Source organism: Salmo salar, chromosome ssa17 (assembly GCF_905237065.1).
Source record: "Salmo salar chromosome ssa17, Ssal_v3.1, whole genome shotgun sequence".
NCBI classification, from domain to species: domain Eukaryota; kingdom Metazoa; phylum Chordata; class Actinopteri; order Salmoniformes; family Salmonidae; genus Salmo; species Salmo salar.
In genome coordinates, this window is record NC_059458.1 from 8,797,908 (window position 1) to 8,816,128 (window position 18,221).

General features: G+C 42.4%; 1 protein-coding gene across 1 annotated transcript; it reads right to left on the reverse strand.

Moving 5' to 3' along the window:
* Positions 1-358: 358 nt before the first annotated feature.
* On the reverse strand, positions 359-17,087 carry LOC106575110 (ras-related protein Rap-2a). The gene is made up of 2 exons (XM_014151313.2): positions 16,125-17,087; positions 359-2,945 (listed from the first exon to the last, which is right to left on the reverse strand). Exons 1-2 carry the CDS (start codon positions 16,436-16,438, stop codon positions 2,705-2,707), a joined length of 555 nt encoding a protein of 184 aa, XP_014006788.1. The 5' UTR covers positions 16,439-17,087; the 3' UTR covers positions 359-2,704.
* Between the last annotated feature and the right edge of the window lie 1,134 nt (positions 17,088-18,221).

Here is an 18,221-nt window from a genome sequence, read left to right on the forward strand (position 1 = left end):
ATCTTGGAATGGCCTAGTCAAAGCCCAGACCTCAATCCAACTGAGAATCTGTGGTATGATGTAAAGATTGCTGTACACCAGCGGAACCCATCCAACTTGAACGTGCTGGAGCAGTTTTGCCTTGAAGAATGGGCAAAAATCCCAGTGGCTAGATGTGCCAAGCTTATGGAGACATACCCAAAGAGGCTTGCAGCTGTAATTGCTGCAATAGGTGGCTCTACAAAGTATTGACTTTGAGGGTGGTGAATAGTTATGCACACTCAAGTTTTTTAGTCTTATTTCTTGTTTGTTTCACCATAAAAAATATTTTGCATCTTCAAAGTGGTAGGCATGTTGTGTAAATCAAATGATACAAAACCCCCCCAAAAATCAATTTTAATTCCAGGTTGAAAGCCAACAACATAGGAAAAATGCCAAGGGGGTGAATACTTTCGCAAGCCAATGTAATTGTCCTCCTATGCAACTAATCCCTGTGTCCCAATTTGCACCTTATTCCCTATGGACCCTGGGCAAAAATAGTGCACTAAATAGGGAATAGTGTGCCATTTGGGATGTTTCCTAGATGTCCTCTACATGTAACTTGTACCACAATGTCTCCCCCCACAGTATTTGTGTATCTGAATGCATTCTCCAACACAAACTTCAATCTGGCTGGTACATGAGACAGATCCGCTGTCCACCCCGACCCTAGTGTGTGTGTGCGCACGCGCACGTCATCCACCCCACAGCTATTTTTTTTTACAATATCTTATCTCTCTATTGGGTAGAATTGGAGTGGTTTACTTTGTGCACACAGAAATCCAGTATTTACTGACACCTGATACTTTTGCTGAGGTTGACACCAGGTCATTGGTGGGTTGGCATCACTGCTGCAGGTCAGGGTCATTGAACTGCCCTCCACTATTTCAACAGAGGAACAAATTACATACAAAAAGTAGTTTGTTGTTATTTAACCTGGCAAGTCCGTTAAGAACAAATTCTTATTTAAAATGACGGCCTACCCCGACCAAACCCGGGCAAATTGTGCACCGCCCTATGGGACTCCCAATCACATCCGGATGTGATACAGCCTGGATTTGAACCAAGGACTGTAGTGACGCCTCTTGCACTGAGATGCAGTGCCTTAGACCGCTGCACCACTCGGGAGCCATATCATTTGACAGAGTTCCAATATGATTTTATATACCCATAGGGCATACTCTGCTCAAAAATAGTGCACTACGGAATAGGGTGCAATTTGGGACGGAGACCTTTACCGCAAACACACTGATTTTACCCAACAGGATAAATATTGGCAGTAAATACCATCAGCCCTTTCTCTCCTCATAATTGCATTGTATTTACCAGGTTCCATTCTATTCCAACAGCACAACATCCAGTAGATTGTTACTGGATACATAAATCACCAGTCTGACTCACACAGTTCGTTTTTTGTAAGGCATACAGAAACACAACCTAATCAAAAATATGACTATAAAAGCCTGTAAAATGTGGTGTGGGAAGTCATGTTCAAAGTCTGGAGTTTCATAAAAACATGATGATCTAATAACTAACACACTTATATAATTTATATCGTTTACACATGTAGGATTTTCATTTGAGCCAGTTTGCTACAGCAGCAACAGGAAATGTGAATTATTATGTGGATAATAATGAATTACATTTTTTTTGTAGGGGTTGATACTTTTTACAAGTCTGAAATTCAAGTCTGAAATTTTGAAGTGGAAATGTAAAAATTTGGAAGCCTTTTGAAACCTTGAATACACTACATGTTTGCATTTCCGGCTGTGCAGGAAAATTCTCATCAACAAAAGTGATCAAATTAAGATCCTACATCTGTATGATACTGATATTTGTATTGTAGCCTATTAATAATTGTACAAATGTCATTAAATACATTTTACTATTTTTCCACATTTGTTGTAAATGTATATATTGAGGTGCAAAACAAAACCGAAGTGGGAGATTAAATATAACTGTACACATATAAAACATCTGAAGTCAACCACGAACCTCAGGTAACAAGGCAAACAATTTGTTGTGTATGTTAACCAAGATGCACAGACAACGTCAACCTAAACTATGTGAAGCATTACAGATTGCACAATAGAAATGTAAATTCCAATTGAGTCCGACATACAGTATGCAGTGTTTACCGTAAATGCAGTCTCCGCTAACACCGGAAAATTGGCTTTACATTTCTATCACGCTGTAAGGCTAAACTTTCGCGATACAGATTTAATAGAGCCCTTAGACTGTCTTTCTGTCTGTCTGTCCGTGCTTCTGTCCGTCCTTCTGTCTTGGTGAGTTTGATTCTACGTACTCAACAGTGTCCCATGCTCTGCCCCATCCTTTTGAGTCAACACACTATGTAGGCCTACAATGTTTATCTGTTTTCTTTCACCCCTGTTTCCAAATGCTTCTCTGGCGAATGTGTAATTGAGGGAGTTCGGTGTTCGGTGTACCACTGTCGCATGAAGAGTAACCTTGCCTGAGACCTAAAGACCTAAAGACTTCGATAGCTCACCATCACAAACATGTTTTATTCATTGGGGGCGGTATTGTCCTGTCTTGGCCCCTCCCGCTGTCACCCTCTCACAGCGCCGCCCCCCTGGAGTTGGTAAATGCTGCAGACGGAGCAGCTGTATTCCTATTTGTCCAGCCCCCTGTCCGCCACCCTCTCACAGATCCGCCTCCCCGCAAGCTACTGTATACTGCAGGCTAAGCCGCAGCAGGTTTCCTCTCTGTCGGGCAGCGAGGAGGAGTCCATCTGTCGGACGATTTCAGTGAAAAGCTCATCCACCATGGTCTTGCTCTTCGCCGAGGTCTCCAGGAAGGGACAGCCCCAATCCTCGGCCAAAGCCTGGCCCTCTCCACAAGACACCTCCCTCTCTCCCTCCTGGTCCACCTTGTTCCCCACAAGGATCACCGGCACACTCTCGTACCTAGGAGGGAGGGAGGGAGAGAGAGAGAGAAAGTGTGAGAGAAAGAGAGATGGGGGAGATACAGTATATCTGTATGCATCTCTGTATTTATTAAAGCAATGTACAGAATAGAGATACATAATAGAGATAGCGAGATAGGCAGATACAGTGCATTCGGGAAAGTATTCAGACCCCATTGACTTTTTCCACATTTTGTTACGTTACAGCCTTATTCTAAATTATTAAATTGTTTGTTTTCCTCATCAATCTACACACAATACCTCATAAAGACAAAGCGAAAACAGGTTTAAATTCTTGTGCAAATTTATAACAAATAAACTGAAATATATTTACAGAAGTATTCAGACCCTTTACTCAGTACTTTGTTGAAGAACCTGGCAGTGATTACAGCCTTGAGTCTTTTTGGGTATGTGCTGTTGTAACAGAGTAGGTTCTGTCCCTGTCCCTCACTGGGCACAAACCAGTTACATTCTGCTCAACAATACTTTGATTCCATATCAGCCATTATGTACAGATCTAGGATCAGCTTCCCCTCCCCCAAACCTAACCTTAACCATTAGCGGGGGAAATGCAAAACTCACCCAAGTTCAGCAACTTCACTCTACACCACATCAGCTACACTGTCATAAACCAATAACCCACTTACATTTCAGCAAGCATTTATTTTGGGGGGTTTCTCCCATTCCTCTCTGCAGATCCTCTCAAGCGCTGTCAGGTTGGATGGGGAGCATTGTTGCACAGCTATTTTCAGGTCTCTCCAGAGCTGTTTGATCGGGTTCAAGTCTGGGCTCTGGCTGGGCCACTCAAGGACATTCAGAGACTTGTCCCGAAGCCACTCCTGTGTTGTCTTGGCTGTGTGCTTAGGGTAGTTGTCCTGTTTGAAGGTGAACCTTCGACCCAGTCTGAGGTTCTGAGCACTCTGGAGCAGGTTTTCATCAAGGATCTTTCTGTACTTTGCTCCGTTCATCTTTGCCTCTATCCTGACTAGTCTCCCGGTCCCTGCCGCTGAAAAACATCCCCACAGCATGATGCTGCCACCACCATGCTTCACCGTAGGGACGGTGCCAGGTTCTCTCCAGATGTAACGCTTGGCATTCAGGCCAAAGAGTTCAATCTTGGTTTCATCAGACCAGATAATCTTGTTTCTCATGGTCTGCGAGTCTTTGGGTGCCTTTTGGCAAACTCCAAGCGGGCTGTCATGTGCCTTTTACTGAGTGGCTTCCGTTTGGCCACTCTACCATAAAGGCCTGATTGGTGGAATGCTGCAGAGATGGTTGTCCTTCTGGAAGGTTCTCCCATCTCCACAGAGGAACTCTAGAGCTATGTCAGAGTGACCATTGGGTTCTTGGTCAACTATACGACCAAGGCCCTTCTCCACCGATTGCTCAGTTTGGCCAGGTGGCCAGCTCTAGGAAGGGTTTGGGTGGTTCAAAACTTCTTCCGTTTAAGAATGATGGAGGCCACTGTGTTCTTGGGGACATTCAATGCTGCAGACATTTTTTGGTACCCTTCCCCAGATCTGTGCCGACACAATCCTGTCTCGGAGCTCTACAGACAATTCCTTCGACATCATGACTTGGTATTTCAACAGGACAATGACCCAACACACCTCCAGGCTGTGTAAGGGCTATTTGACCAAGAAGGAGAGTTATGGAGTCCTGCATCAGATGACCTGGCCTCCGCAATCATCTGACCTCAACCCAAATGAGATGGTTTGGGATGAGTCGGACTGCAGAGTGAAGGAAAAGCAGCTAACAAGTGCTCAGCATATGTGGGAACTCCTTCAAGAATGTTGGAAAAGTATTCCAGGTGAAGCTGGTTGAGAGAATGCCAAGAGTCCGCAAAGCTGTCATTAAGGCAAAGGGTGGCTACTTTGAAGAATCTCAAATAACCATTGTTTAACACTTTTTTGGTTACAACATGGTTCCATATGTGTTATTTAATGGTTTTGATGTCTTCACTATTGTTGTACAATACAGAAAATAGTAAAAATAAAGAAAAACCCTTGAATTAGTTAGTTTGTCCAAACTTTTGACTGGTACTGTAGGTTCCTCTCTACCTTCCAGCTGTGCCAGTCCATAAACAATAAAAATACCTCAAAATGTATTTATTATTATTATGATTATTATTATTATAGCACTCATAATGGCTTGATTTTGTCAGTTCTCTTCCAGGCCTCCTCTGGCCTTGTAAGGGATCCTGCCATTATCACTAATGTTACATTGCTCTGGCCTCTAGCCTCTCCTCTGAACAATACTGATCCAGTGACAGATTCCCATTGCCTTGGGCACTGCTGCTATGACAGTGATTCTCCAGAGTCCCAGGCCGTTTCCATTACTCCATTGGCAGCAGGTAGCCTAGCGGGTTAACAGTGTTGGCCCAGTAACTGCAAATGTTGCTGGTTTGAGTACCCAAGCCGACTAGGTGAACAATCTGTCAATGTTCCTTTGAGCAAAGCCCTAATTTCTTTGGATAAGAGTGTCTAAAATGACTAAAATTTAAGAAAAAAATGACTCAGCGATTCTGAGTGGGGTGCTTGCTCTAGTGAGCACAGAGACCGGTCGACCACCGCTCTGTAAAAAGGGCAGTATCCATACTGAAGGCCAATTCTCAAGCACCAACAGATAAACACAGTTGGCTCTGAATGAAATAAGGAATGACTAATGGTCATGGATTGGCAGTGTCTGAGCCTGCTATCAGGGTTGTGTTCATTAGGTACCAAAGAACAATACAAAATCTATTTGACTCTTATATGAGATTCATATATATTCAAAGCTTTATTGTGATTAAGCTAGCCACATTTAGTCAACCGCAACAAACAATTGCAGATATTGTTGTCCATCACTCTATATTTACAGCCTGACCGTTCACACACCCCAGGATACGCAGTCAATAAAATTACCGTAGCACATTGTCCTTTACCAGTGCTTAGCACGGTAAACACATCCGACAGGTCCGGTGGATCGCTGGCAACTAGCCTGGTTGCAGATCTGTTTGTGCTGTATAGACACATCCAGAGGGCTACCAGGCTATGTTACCGAGAGAAAACAATAGGGTTATATAGAGAATGTGAAGATGACTAGCCCGGTTCCAGATCTGTTTGTGCTGTATAGACACATCTAGAGGGCTACCAGGCTATGTTACTGAGAGAAAACAATAGGGTTATATAGAGAATGTGAAGATGACTAGCCCGGTTCCAGATCTGTTTGTGCTGTATAGACACATCCAGAGGGCTACCAGGCTATGTTACTGAGAGAAAACAATAGGGTTATATAGAGAATGTGAAGATGACTAGCCCGGTTCCAGATCTGTTTGTGCTGTATAGACACATCCAGAGGGCTACCAGGCTATGTTACTGAGAGAAAACAATACGGTTATATAGAGAATGTGAAGATGACTAGCCCGGTTCCAGATCTGTTTGTGCTGTATAGACACATCTAGAGGGCTACCAGGCTATGTTACTGAGAGAAAACAATAGGGTTATATAGAGAATGTGAAGATGACTAGCCCGGTTCCAGATCTGTTTGTGCTGTATAGACACATCCAGAGGGCTACCAGGCTATGTTACTGAGAGAAAACAATAGGGTTATATAGAGAATGTGAAGATGACTAGCCTGGTTGCAGATCTGTTTGTGCTGTATAGACACATCCAGAGGGCTACCAGGCTATGTTACTGAGAGAAAACAATAGGGTTATATAGAGAATGTGAAGATGACTAGCCCGGTTCCAGATCTGTTTGTGCTGTATAGTCAAATCCTATCACAGCGCAAAATTCCTCTGTATCAAGACCTGACATGACTTGACACATTCCGACACAGCAAATTATATCAATGAGTATCTGAATATGTCAAGGTCTGTTACAACAACGACAATAGGAGTTTGCAATACAGCACAAGCAGATCTGGGACCAGGCTAGATGACAGCATATGGAGTGAATGCATATGAATGGATTCTATCATAACACAGCCCCACTGTAGAACACATTCACTTATGGTTATGGAAAAATAAGCTTGGACGTACGGAAAAAGGACATTATTTAAGCACGGCAAAAATGCAGGTCTTTCATTCAAATTTCAATTACTTTCATTTGGATTTATCCAATGAATGTTATCTAAAGTTACTTTAAATGTACTCTTAATCAAATCAAATTTTATTGGTCACATACACAGAGTGAGCAGATGTTATTGGTCACATACACAGAGTGAGCAGATGTCATTGCGGGTGGAGCGAAACGCTTGTGTTCCTAGCTCCAACAGTGCAGTAGTAGCTAACAATTCACAACAATACGCACTAATCTAAAAGTAAAATAATGGAATTAAGAAATATATAAATATTAGGATGATGTCGGAGTGGCACACACCAACATACAGTAGAATACAGTATATAGAGTTGAAATCGGAAGTTTACATACACTTAAGTTGGAGTCATTGAAACTTGTTTTTCAACCACTCCACAAATTTCTTGTTAACAAACTATAGTTTTGGCAAGTCGGTTAGGACATCTACTTTGTGCATGATACAAGTAATTTTTCCAACAATTGTTTACAGACAGATTATGTCACTTATAATTCACTTTATCACAATTCCAGTGGGTCAGAAGTTTACATACACTAAGTTGACTGTGCCTTTAAACAGCTTGGAAAATTCCAGAAAATTATGTCATGGCTTTAGAAGCTTCTGTCTGGCTAATTTACATCATGTACCTGTGGATGTATTTCAAGGCCTACCTTCAAACTCAGTGACTCTTTGCTTGACATCATGGGAAAATCAAAAGAAATCAGCCAAGACCTCAGAAAAAAAATTGTAGACCTCCACAAGTCTGATTCATCCTTGGGAGAAATTTCCAAATGCCTGAAGGTACCACGTTCATCTGTTCAAACAATAATACGCAAGTATAAACACCATGGGACCACGCAGCCGTCATAGCGCTCAGGAAGGAGACATGTTCTGTCTCCTAGAGATGAATGTACTTTGGTGTGAAAAGTGCAAATCAATCCCAGAATAGCAGCAAATGACCTTGTGAAGACGCTGGAGGAAACAGGTACAAAAGTATCTATATCCACAGTAAAACAAGTCCTATATCGACATAACCTGAAAGGCCACTCACCAAGAAGCCATTGCTCCAAAACCACCATAAAAAAGCCAGACTACAGTTTGCAACTGCACATGGGGACAAAGATCGTACTTTTTGGAGAAATATCCTGTGGTCTGATGAAACAAAAATAGAACTGTTTGGCCATAATGACCATCATTATGTTAGGAGGAAAAAGGGGGAGGCTTGCAAGCCGAAGAACACCATCCCAACCGTGAAGCACGGGGGTGGCAGCATCATGTTGTGTGGGTACTTTGCTGCAGGGGGGACTGGTGCACTTCACAAAATAGATGGCATCATGAGGGAGGAAAATTATTTGGTTATATTGAAGCAACATCTCAAGCCATCAGTCAGGAAGTTAAAGCTTGGTTGCAAATGGGTCTTCCAAATGCACAATGACCCCAAGCATACTTCCAAAGTTCTGGCAAAATGGCTTAAGGACAACAAAGTCAAGGTATTGGAGTGGCCATCACAAAGCCCTGACCTCAAGCCTATAGAAAATGTGTGGGCAGAACTGAAAAAGCGTGTACGAGCAAGGAGGCCTATAAACCTGACTCAGTTACACCAGCTCTGTCAGGAGGAATGGGCCAAAATTCACCTAACTTATTGTGGGAAGCTTGTAAAAGGCTACCCGAAACATTTGACCCAAGTTAAACAATTTAAAGGCAATGCTACCAAATACTAATTGAGTGTTTGTAAACTTCTGACCCACTGGGAATGTGATGAAAGAAATAAAAGCTGAAATAAATCATTCTCTCTACTATTATTCTGATATTTCAAATTCTTAAAGTAAAGTAGTGATCCTAACTGACCTAAGTGTCAGGAATTGTGAAAAACTGAGTTTGAATGTATTTGGCTATGGTGTATGTAAACTTCCGACTTCAACTGTACATATGAAATGAGTAAAGCAGGTTGTAAACATTATTAAAGTGACTAGGGTTCCATTATTAAAGTGACCGGTGATTCCATGTTATGTACATAGCGCAGCAGCCTCTAAGGTGCAGGGTTGAGTAACCGGGTGGTAGACGGCTAGTGATGACTATTTAACAGTCTGATGGCCTTGAGATAGAAGCTGTTTTTCAGTCTCTCAGTCCCAGCTTTGATGCGCCTATATTGACCTCGCCTTCCGGATGATAGCCGTGGCTCAGGTGGTTGTTATCCTTGATTATCTTTTTGGCCTTCCTGTGACATCGGGTGCTGTAGGTGTCCTGGAGGGCAGGCAGTGTTCCCTCGGTGATGCGTTGGGCAGACCACACCACCCTCTGAAGAGCCTGGTCGCAGCTGCCGTACCAGGTGGTGATACAGCCCAACAGGATGCTCTCAATTGTGCATCTGTAAAAGTTTGTGAGGGTCTTAGGGGCCAATTTCTTCAGCCTCCTGAGGTTGAAGAGACGCTGTTGCACCTTCTTCATCACACTGTCTGTGTGGGTGGACAATTTCAAATTGTCAGTGATCTGTACTCCAAGGAACTTGAAGCCTTTAACCTTCTCCACTGCGGTCCCGTTGATGTGGATAGGGGCGTGATCCCTCTGCTATCTCTGAAGTCTACGATCTGCTCCTTCGTTTTGTTGTCGTTGAGGGAGAGGTTATTTTCCCGGCACCGTGCCGCCAGGGCCCTCACCTCCTCCCTGTAGGCTGTCTCGTCATTGTTGGTAATCAGGCCTACTACTGTTGTGTCATCTGCAAACTTGAGGATTGAGTTGAAGGCGTGCGTGGCCACACAGTCATGGAGGAACATGAGGCACAGCTGAAGGCTGTGCACGCACCCTTGTGTGCGTGTGTGTTGAGGATTTTGGGTCAACACCAAAAGCCATTTACTGACGGGGGAGTGGTGATGGAGTGCATGAATGCTGTTGCTGAAACTTGACAGTAAACAAAAAGACGAGCTGTGTGAAAAGATCACGCAAATCCCAATGTCATGTACAACAACAGCAAGAAAGAGTGAAATACTAAAACAGGATGTATTAACACAGCTTGATGAAGCTATTCGGAGTGCACCACGCATAGCATTAGCATGAATCTACTGAGGTGAGTGATAACGCCCAGCTTCTGGTGTATATTATATTTTACCACACAGAGAAGAAGGAATTCTGTGAAGACCTGCTAGGTGTAACACCACTCGAGACGCATACAAGAGGAAAGGACATATACGTGGCCATAAAGGAGATGCTGAGAAAGAGGGGGATAGATCTAAAACAAGTGGTCTCCATCACCTCAGACGGGGCCCCTGCCATGACAGGAAGAGAGAGAGGAGCTGTGGCACGGCTGAAAGAGGACAACCCTGATCTCACAGCTTACCACCGCATCATTCAGTCTGTCCTGTGCGCCAATCTGTCAGAAGAGTATGCTGAAGTGATGAATGCAATGATGAAACTCATCAACTTCCTCAGGGCATCCTCATCTCATCAACATCGCATGCTGAGAGAATTCCTGAAAGAAGTTGAGGCAAATGCAAATGACCTACTGCTGCACAACAACGTAAGATGGCTCAGTAAAGGCAGGGTGTTGGAACGCTTTTGGTCCATTTGAAAAGAAATAACAGCTTTCCTAGTACAGCTCAACAGTCAGAAGGCAACAAAGGTTTTACTTTTTTTGCAAGACGAGAGCAAAATGGATGTTGTTGCTTTTTTGGCAGACATCACACCTTAATGAGCTCAACGTGAAACTACAGGGCAAGAACAATTCAGTTAGTGATTTGATGACATCTGTCTGCTCCTTCCAGAGGAAACTGGAAGTGTTCAAGGAAGCTCTTCAAGGAGACGGAGCACACTTCCCAAAAGTGCAGGAACAGATTCAGGGTGAAAGAGATGTTCCTCCTCATGCTGACTTCATAGATGAGCTGATTGGAAACTTCAGAAATCGCTTTGACAGTGTCAGCCTTGGACAACAGCTCGTTCTTCTAATTGAGAATCCATTCCTCATCACAGATGTCAGGGGGTTTTCAAAGGAGGTGACACAGACCTTCAAGTGGGCACATGCTGGATCTCTACAGATGGAACTGATTGATCTGCAAGCAAATGTTGCACTAAGAGAACACTTTCAACTAACTGATCATGACACTTTCTGGCTGCAGGCTGTGTCTGAGACTGTTTTTCCTGGTCTAACCAAAGACACAACAAGAAAAGTGCGGTGTTTTTGAAAGGCATTTCCATTCTTCGTTTCGCCTGAAGGAGCGTCAGCCCTATGGCTACCTGCTCCCTTATCCACCACACCTACACCAGCTTCCTAAAGCACAGTGCAATTACACAAATGACTTCAGAGCATGCGCCCTCTCCAGCACGATGCCCCCCCAAGCCTTGAGCTGCTGTTGTTTCATTGTTTCATTGTACTCATCTGTCGTTAAGTAAAAGTGCAATCTAGGATATTTGCATGCAATTTTTTTGCAGGCAAGACATCTGCAAGAAATGTTTGGTCATTCAAATTAATGGGGCAGTGCAGTGAAATACATGCTTTTTCTGTGTTTTATATATAGTTCCACACTATGATGTTGGATTAATTCTGTGAAATTGTAACAATGATGATAATACCTTTTTAGTGTGAGAGCTGTTTAAAAGGCTGCCTGTAATGTCAGCTTGTTTTGCATGGATGCAGTTTTGGCTTGCCTGGCAACGTCAAGTTAATAGATCAATAACAAATGATTGAGTTTTCAACCTTTCTGCCAATAACAGCTAGTTTTAAGGTTACATATCCCTCCCATTAGGCTCCTCCAATTAGGTCCCTCACGCAGACCTATCCCAGACAGTCCTAGCAAAATTCTTGCTTAAATTGTTTTTTACGAAGAAGCTATTTTTGTTTATTTTTGATCATCTCAATTGAAAACAATCACAGTAAGGTACTTCATTTTTACCCAGAAATGGTTAGAGATTATTGAGATAGAAATGATTGCATTGGACCTTTAATGATATATCCCCATTGATTCTTGAAGAAAATAACTGCAGTTGGGATGAAACACAAATACCAGATTGTGGCTTTCCCAATCCTGTAACCTTATGGTGGCTAAGCTAACATACAGTACTTAGATAGATGTTCCTTTGGAGTACTGAGGGAGAGCTAGGGAAAATAAGAACAAAATGGATGTGGAGTCCCAAGAGATGCTGTGATGACGGACTTCCCACACTGTGTTGCTGCTGCTGGGCTGTGTACGTGTGCGTGTCTTCACATGCGGGGTAGGGAGTCATTCTGGTTATAACTTATAAAAACTAAACACAACACAACACAACAAAAGGCCACATATAGTTTTTGACAACAACACAAAAAATAAGGCAAATCAGTGCATTCAACATGAACCATAACAGTAACTTGAACTAAATAATGTTCCTTCCTGGAACTTTAAAGCTCTATGGCAAACCGGGGAATGAGGCATTAAAAATGGGTCTACATTGTCAAAAACAGGCTATTTGTGATACTTTTCAAATTGAGTCCCAGTACTTCTAAAACATAGCTACAAGTATTGGTTTGTATTCTATTTCATAGCCTATGTTTATGTTCTCTAAATCATGGTGACCAATACCCATTTTTGTCTTTTTAGAAAAATGTATCCAGATAGACTTACAGTATTGAGTGCATACATTTTCATACTGGTCCCCCATGGGAATCAAACCCACAACCCTGGTGTTGCAAGTTCTGTGCTCTACCAACTGAGCCATGCAGGACCCTGTGGGTACCAAACATTTTGCTAATTAACCCCACCACCACCACGTTGAGCCAGGACGTGGGTTAAACGTCAGAACTTCAGAACTTCAGTCACATGTCCCTCCTTAGAAGTGTAGTTTGAGACCACACCCCATTGCACAAATGACTACACTTAAGCCTGTGATGTTGTTCCTCTCTTGCTATTAAACACAGCATCAGTGCAGCGTGAAACCCATCTGAAGTGCTTTGAAAACACAGGTCGATCGACTCATTATCCTTCACATTCATGCGAGGAAATCGTCAAGATCAAGTTGGAGCACACCCAGGTTGGATTTCCGAAACAATATACACGATACAGTCATTTATTTGGTAATTTGGTTGGGTGCTGTAGCAAGAGTTGAAGGTACACACACACACACACACACACACACATACACACACACACACACACAGAGCCCAAATTACCTCACTCTTGGATCCCCCCTAGTTCCGAGGATTCCGCTGCTAGGAGTCAAACGTGGCGTTAGGTTATGTGCCTTCTCACTAATGGAGGCCTGATGTTTCCTTGGCTTCCAAATCACAGTTGTGGTGAGTGAGGATATAGTCCACTTCTGCTCGCTGGCTCAGCAATAATGGGTTTTGTGAGGCAGTAAAAGTACTGTAAAAGCCACTTTCTGGAGTTAGCTAATGGGAGTAGAGTGACGTTTCCCCTAGATGCTGATCTTGGTTCAGTTTAGCATTTTCCACACTAATGGTTAAGATTAGGCCTGTGGGAGGGAAGCTGATCCTAGATCTGTATCCAGGGGACATTTTACCAACGGAGGAGTACTATGCATCTTAGTAATGACAGGCTGGAAAACAGAAGCTAAACCAAGCAAAACCAACCCGAGCTGTACTGGGATGGCCAGTAAAGTTTGGTTCGCTTTGGCCCTATAGTGTGAATCAGGCATCTGATTTGCCTTTGCCACTTCATCGTCTCACTTGTTTCAACTAACAGAGTGAAACTTTGAGTAGCGGACATTCATTTTTCTTGATCATGTAATCTGAGCAGGACAGGTTATTGCCAATATCTAGGACCTGGAGTTTTTCCTGGGCTTTTCTCTAAACCATCGTGTCTAACATCTCTGGTTACAAAGATACAGTACCTCCTAAATGAGTTGCCAGGGAGGAGGGAAACGGCTATTCTGGACCAGGTCTACATTGGTATGGAGATGACCTACAGCGCCTTCAGAAAGTATTCACACCCTTTGACTTTTTCCACATTTTGTTGTGTTACAGGCTGAATTTTAAATTTTGATTTTGTGTCACTGTTCTACACAGACAATATCCCATAATGTCAAGGTGAAATTTAGTTTTTAGAATTTATTTACAAATTAATACAAAATGAAAAGCTAAAATGTCTTGAGTCAATAAGTATTTAACCCCTTTGTTATGACAAGCCCAAATAAGTTCAGATGTAAAGATAATACATTATTATCGCAAAGAAGGACACCGACTGGTAGATGGGTTAAAAAATCAATAAATACAGACACTGAATATCCCTTTGAGCATGGTGAAATTATTAATTAGGCTTTGGATGGTGTATTAAAACACCCAGTCACTACAAAGATACAGGGAAGGAAACCGCACAGGGATTTTACCATGAGGCCAATGATGATTTTAAAATGGTTACAGAGCTTAATGGCTGTGGTAGTAGAAAACTGAGAATGGAACAGCATCCTTGTAGTTACTCCATATTACTAACCTAGTGTCACGTCCTGACCAGTAAAAGGGGTTATTTGTTATTGTAGTTTGGTCAGGGCGTGGCAGGGGGTGTTTGTTTTGTGTGTTTCAGGGTTTTGATGTATGTTCTATATTTTCTAGTTCTATGTTCATGCTATGTTCCCTATCTATGTGTTGTATTTCTTTGTTTTGGCCTGGTATGGCTCTCAATCAGGGACAGCTGTACATCGTTGTCGCTGATTGAGAGCCATACTTAGGTAGCCCTTTTTCCACCTGTCTTTTGTGGGAAGTTGATTTTGCATTGCTATTAGTAGCCTGCGAAACTGTTTGTCCGTTGTGTTGCATGTTGTTTATTGTTTTTGCTGGTTCACCGTTTATATTAAAATATGATGAACCCAAACCACGCTGCGCCTTGGTCTCACTCTAACGACGGACAGAGTGAAAAGAAGGAAGCCTGTACAGAATAAACATTTTCAAAAACATGCATCCTGTTTGCAACCAGGCACTAAAGTAAAAAATGTGGCAAAGAAATGTACCTTTTGTCCTTAATAAAAGCATTAAGTTTGGGGCAAATCCAAACACATCACTGAGTAACACTCTTCATATTTTCGAGCATGGTGGTGGCTGCATCATGGTATGGGTATGCTTGTCATAGGCAAAATCCTAGAGGAAAACCTGGTTCAGTCTGCTTTCCAACAGATACTGGGAGTTGAATTCACCTTCCAGCAGGACAATAACCTAAAACATAAAGCCAAATCTACACTGGAGTTGCTTACCAAGAGGAAATTGAATGTAGTTACAGTTTTGTCTTAAAACTGCATGAAAACCTATGGCAAGACTTGAAAATGACTGTCTAGCAATGATCAAACACCAACTTCACAGAGCTTGAAGAATGTTAAAAGGAATAATGAGCAAATATTGTACAATCCAGGTGTGCAAAGCTCTTAGAGACTTACCCAAAAAGACTCACCGCTGTACCAAAGGTGATTCTAACATGTATTGACTCAGGGGGGTGAATACTTATCTAATCAAGATATATTTGTGTTTTTCATTAATACATTTTTTTTATAAAAACAAATTCTTCCACTTTGACATTGCTGTGTACTTTGTGTAGATAATTGACAAAAATGACAATTAAATCAATTTGAATCACACTTTGTAACACAACAAAATGTGGAACAAGTGAAATGGTGTGAATACTTTCTGAAGGAACTGTATGTGGGACAATCTGAATGATGGCCTATGCTCTGACCTGTTCAGGTTTCGTATGGGTTCTCCAATCTAGCTAGAAGTCCAACATCAAACCACAGGACTTCTGGGCAATAGAGTACAGGTGAAGAACAGCTAGACTTTCATGACTAACACATGACCTGGATGAATCAGATAATATCTCCTCAAAGAACAGGAAGCTTGTTTGGTTCCACATGTCCAAGATAAAACTAAGCAGATGTGAGCCCAGCCCTGCTCAAGTATTATCGATCCAAAGGAATCAAATCACACACACGTGCACGCACGCACACACACACACACACACACACACACACACACACACACACAAATTTGCAATTAGTAGTGGAATAAACTAGAGTAATTACTAGACCATTAGAATTTTCTAGAATATAGCCTATATTCATTGATTTCAATAGGGCCATTGGCCATGACTCTGATCGTGTTCCAAATTAACTTTCAATGTAGTGACACAGTCGGGGAATTAATATCAAACTCAGAAATCACCTTTTAACTCTGATGATCTGATCTCTCATTGGCTTGATGTCTTGGAAACTCTGTTGGTTGACCAGACTGTAGACTATTATGAAGCCCTGGCCGTTCTTGATGTAAAGGTCTCTCATAGAAGCAAACTGCTCTGTCCCAGCAGTGTCCAGAATCTCCAGCACCGACGGGGAGGAATCCACCTCGATCTCCTTTCGATAAAAATCTTCAATTGTCGGGTCATACTTCTCTATGAAGCTCCCGGTCACAAATTGCACGGTGAGAGCAGACTTGCCAACACCTCCGCTGCCGAGGACCACGACTTTATACTCACGCATTGCCCCACTGATGCGGTCAAGGATGATTAGAATAATTTGTCAAAATGCCACTGCCTCCTAACGATATCAAAGCAATTAAATAGGCTAAACTAAAGCAATAACATTTTATAGAATGTCCATTTCGTAACACAAAATAGCCTACGGCAGTTGATGGGACATTATAGTAACTAATAACTTAATTACAGAAAATACCACATTAAATAATCTAAGAAAGAAAATGTTTTAAAAAAGTATCGTTTTGTTGGAAAAAACTTAACGTAATGCATTTGAGTTCAACTGTATAGGCTGATTAGCTCATCATTTCAGGCCATGGTTTAAAAACTTGCTTCTGTTCTGCGTGCCTTCTTCAGGAATCCTTTGGAGACTCCAGGATGATTTACGCAAAGGAAATTAATAGTTTTGAAATACCTTGCAGAAAATGTTAAGTTGGCATATGTAGGACATAACGACTTTCTATCACTCTATGTCCACCACTCACGCCTGTCTGACATTCTTCAGTCGCCATTCCCGCGGGTGGTGACAAAATATTTCGTCTCTCCTCGGCTTCCGTAGGCCTATATGCAATATGTCTCACATCTCAATGACGACAATACATAAAACAATATAATATGCCTACTCTCTCTTATGGAAAGAGTGGGCTGACAGACGAATGGAGCTCTTCATTTGTTATGTTCCACTTGAAGCCTCGCCCCCATGTTGTACGTCAGGTTGTATCAGATACTTTTTATTGAATATATGTAGCCCCTCAGTAGTCTGTACAATAGTGACATCTTCAGACAGAACAGAATCAAGTATCCCTATCTCAAATCAAATCAATCAAATTTTATTGATCACAAACACGTGTTTAGCAGATGTTTTTGCGGGTGAAACGAAATGCTTGTGTTTCTATTTCCAACAGTGCAGTAATATCTAACAAGTAATATCTAAGAATTTCACAACAATACACACAATACACACAAATATAAGTAAAGGAATGGAATGAAGAATATATAAATATATGGATGAGCAATGTCAGAGCGGCATAGACTAAGATACAGTAGAATGGAATACAGTATATACATATGGGATGAGTAATGCAAAATATGTACACATTATTAAAGTGACTAGTGTTCCATTCATTAAAGTGGCCAGTCATTTCAAGTCCATGTATACAGGTAGCAGCCTCTAATGTGCTAGTGATGGCTATTTAACAGTCTGATGGCCTTGAGATAGAAGCTGATTTTCAGTCTTTCGGTCCAAAGCTTTGATGAACCTGTACTGACCTCGCTTTCTGGATGATAGCTGGGTGAACAGGCAGCGGCTCGCGTGGTTGTTGTCCTTGATGATCTTTTTGGCCTTCCTGTGACATCGGGTGCTGCTGGTGTCCTGGAGGGCAGGTAGTTTTCCCCCGGTGATGAGTTTGGCAGACCGCACCACCCTCTGGAGAGCCCTGCGGTTGCGGGCGGTGCAGTTTCCGTACCAGGCAGTGTTTCAGCCCGACAGGTTGCTCTCAATTGTGCACCTGTAAAAGTTTGTGAGAGTGTAAGGTGCCATGCCAAATTTCTTCAGCCTCCTGAGGTTGAAGAGGCGCTATTGCACCTTCTTCAACACACTGTCTGTGTGGGTGGACCATTTCAGTTTGTCAGTGATGTGTACGTGTAACAGTGTAGGTTCCGTCCCTCTCTTCACCCCAACCCGGGCTCGAACCAGGGACCCTTGCACACATCAACAACTGACACCCACGAAGCATCGTTACCCATCGCGCCACAAAAGCCACGGCCCTTGCAACGCAAGGGGAAACCCT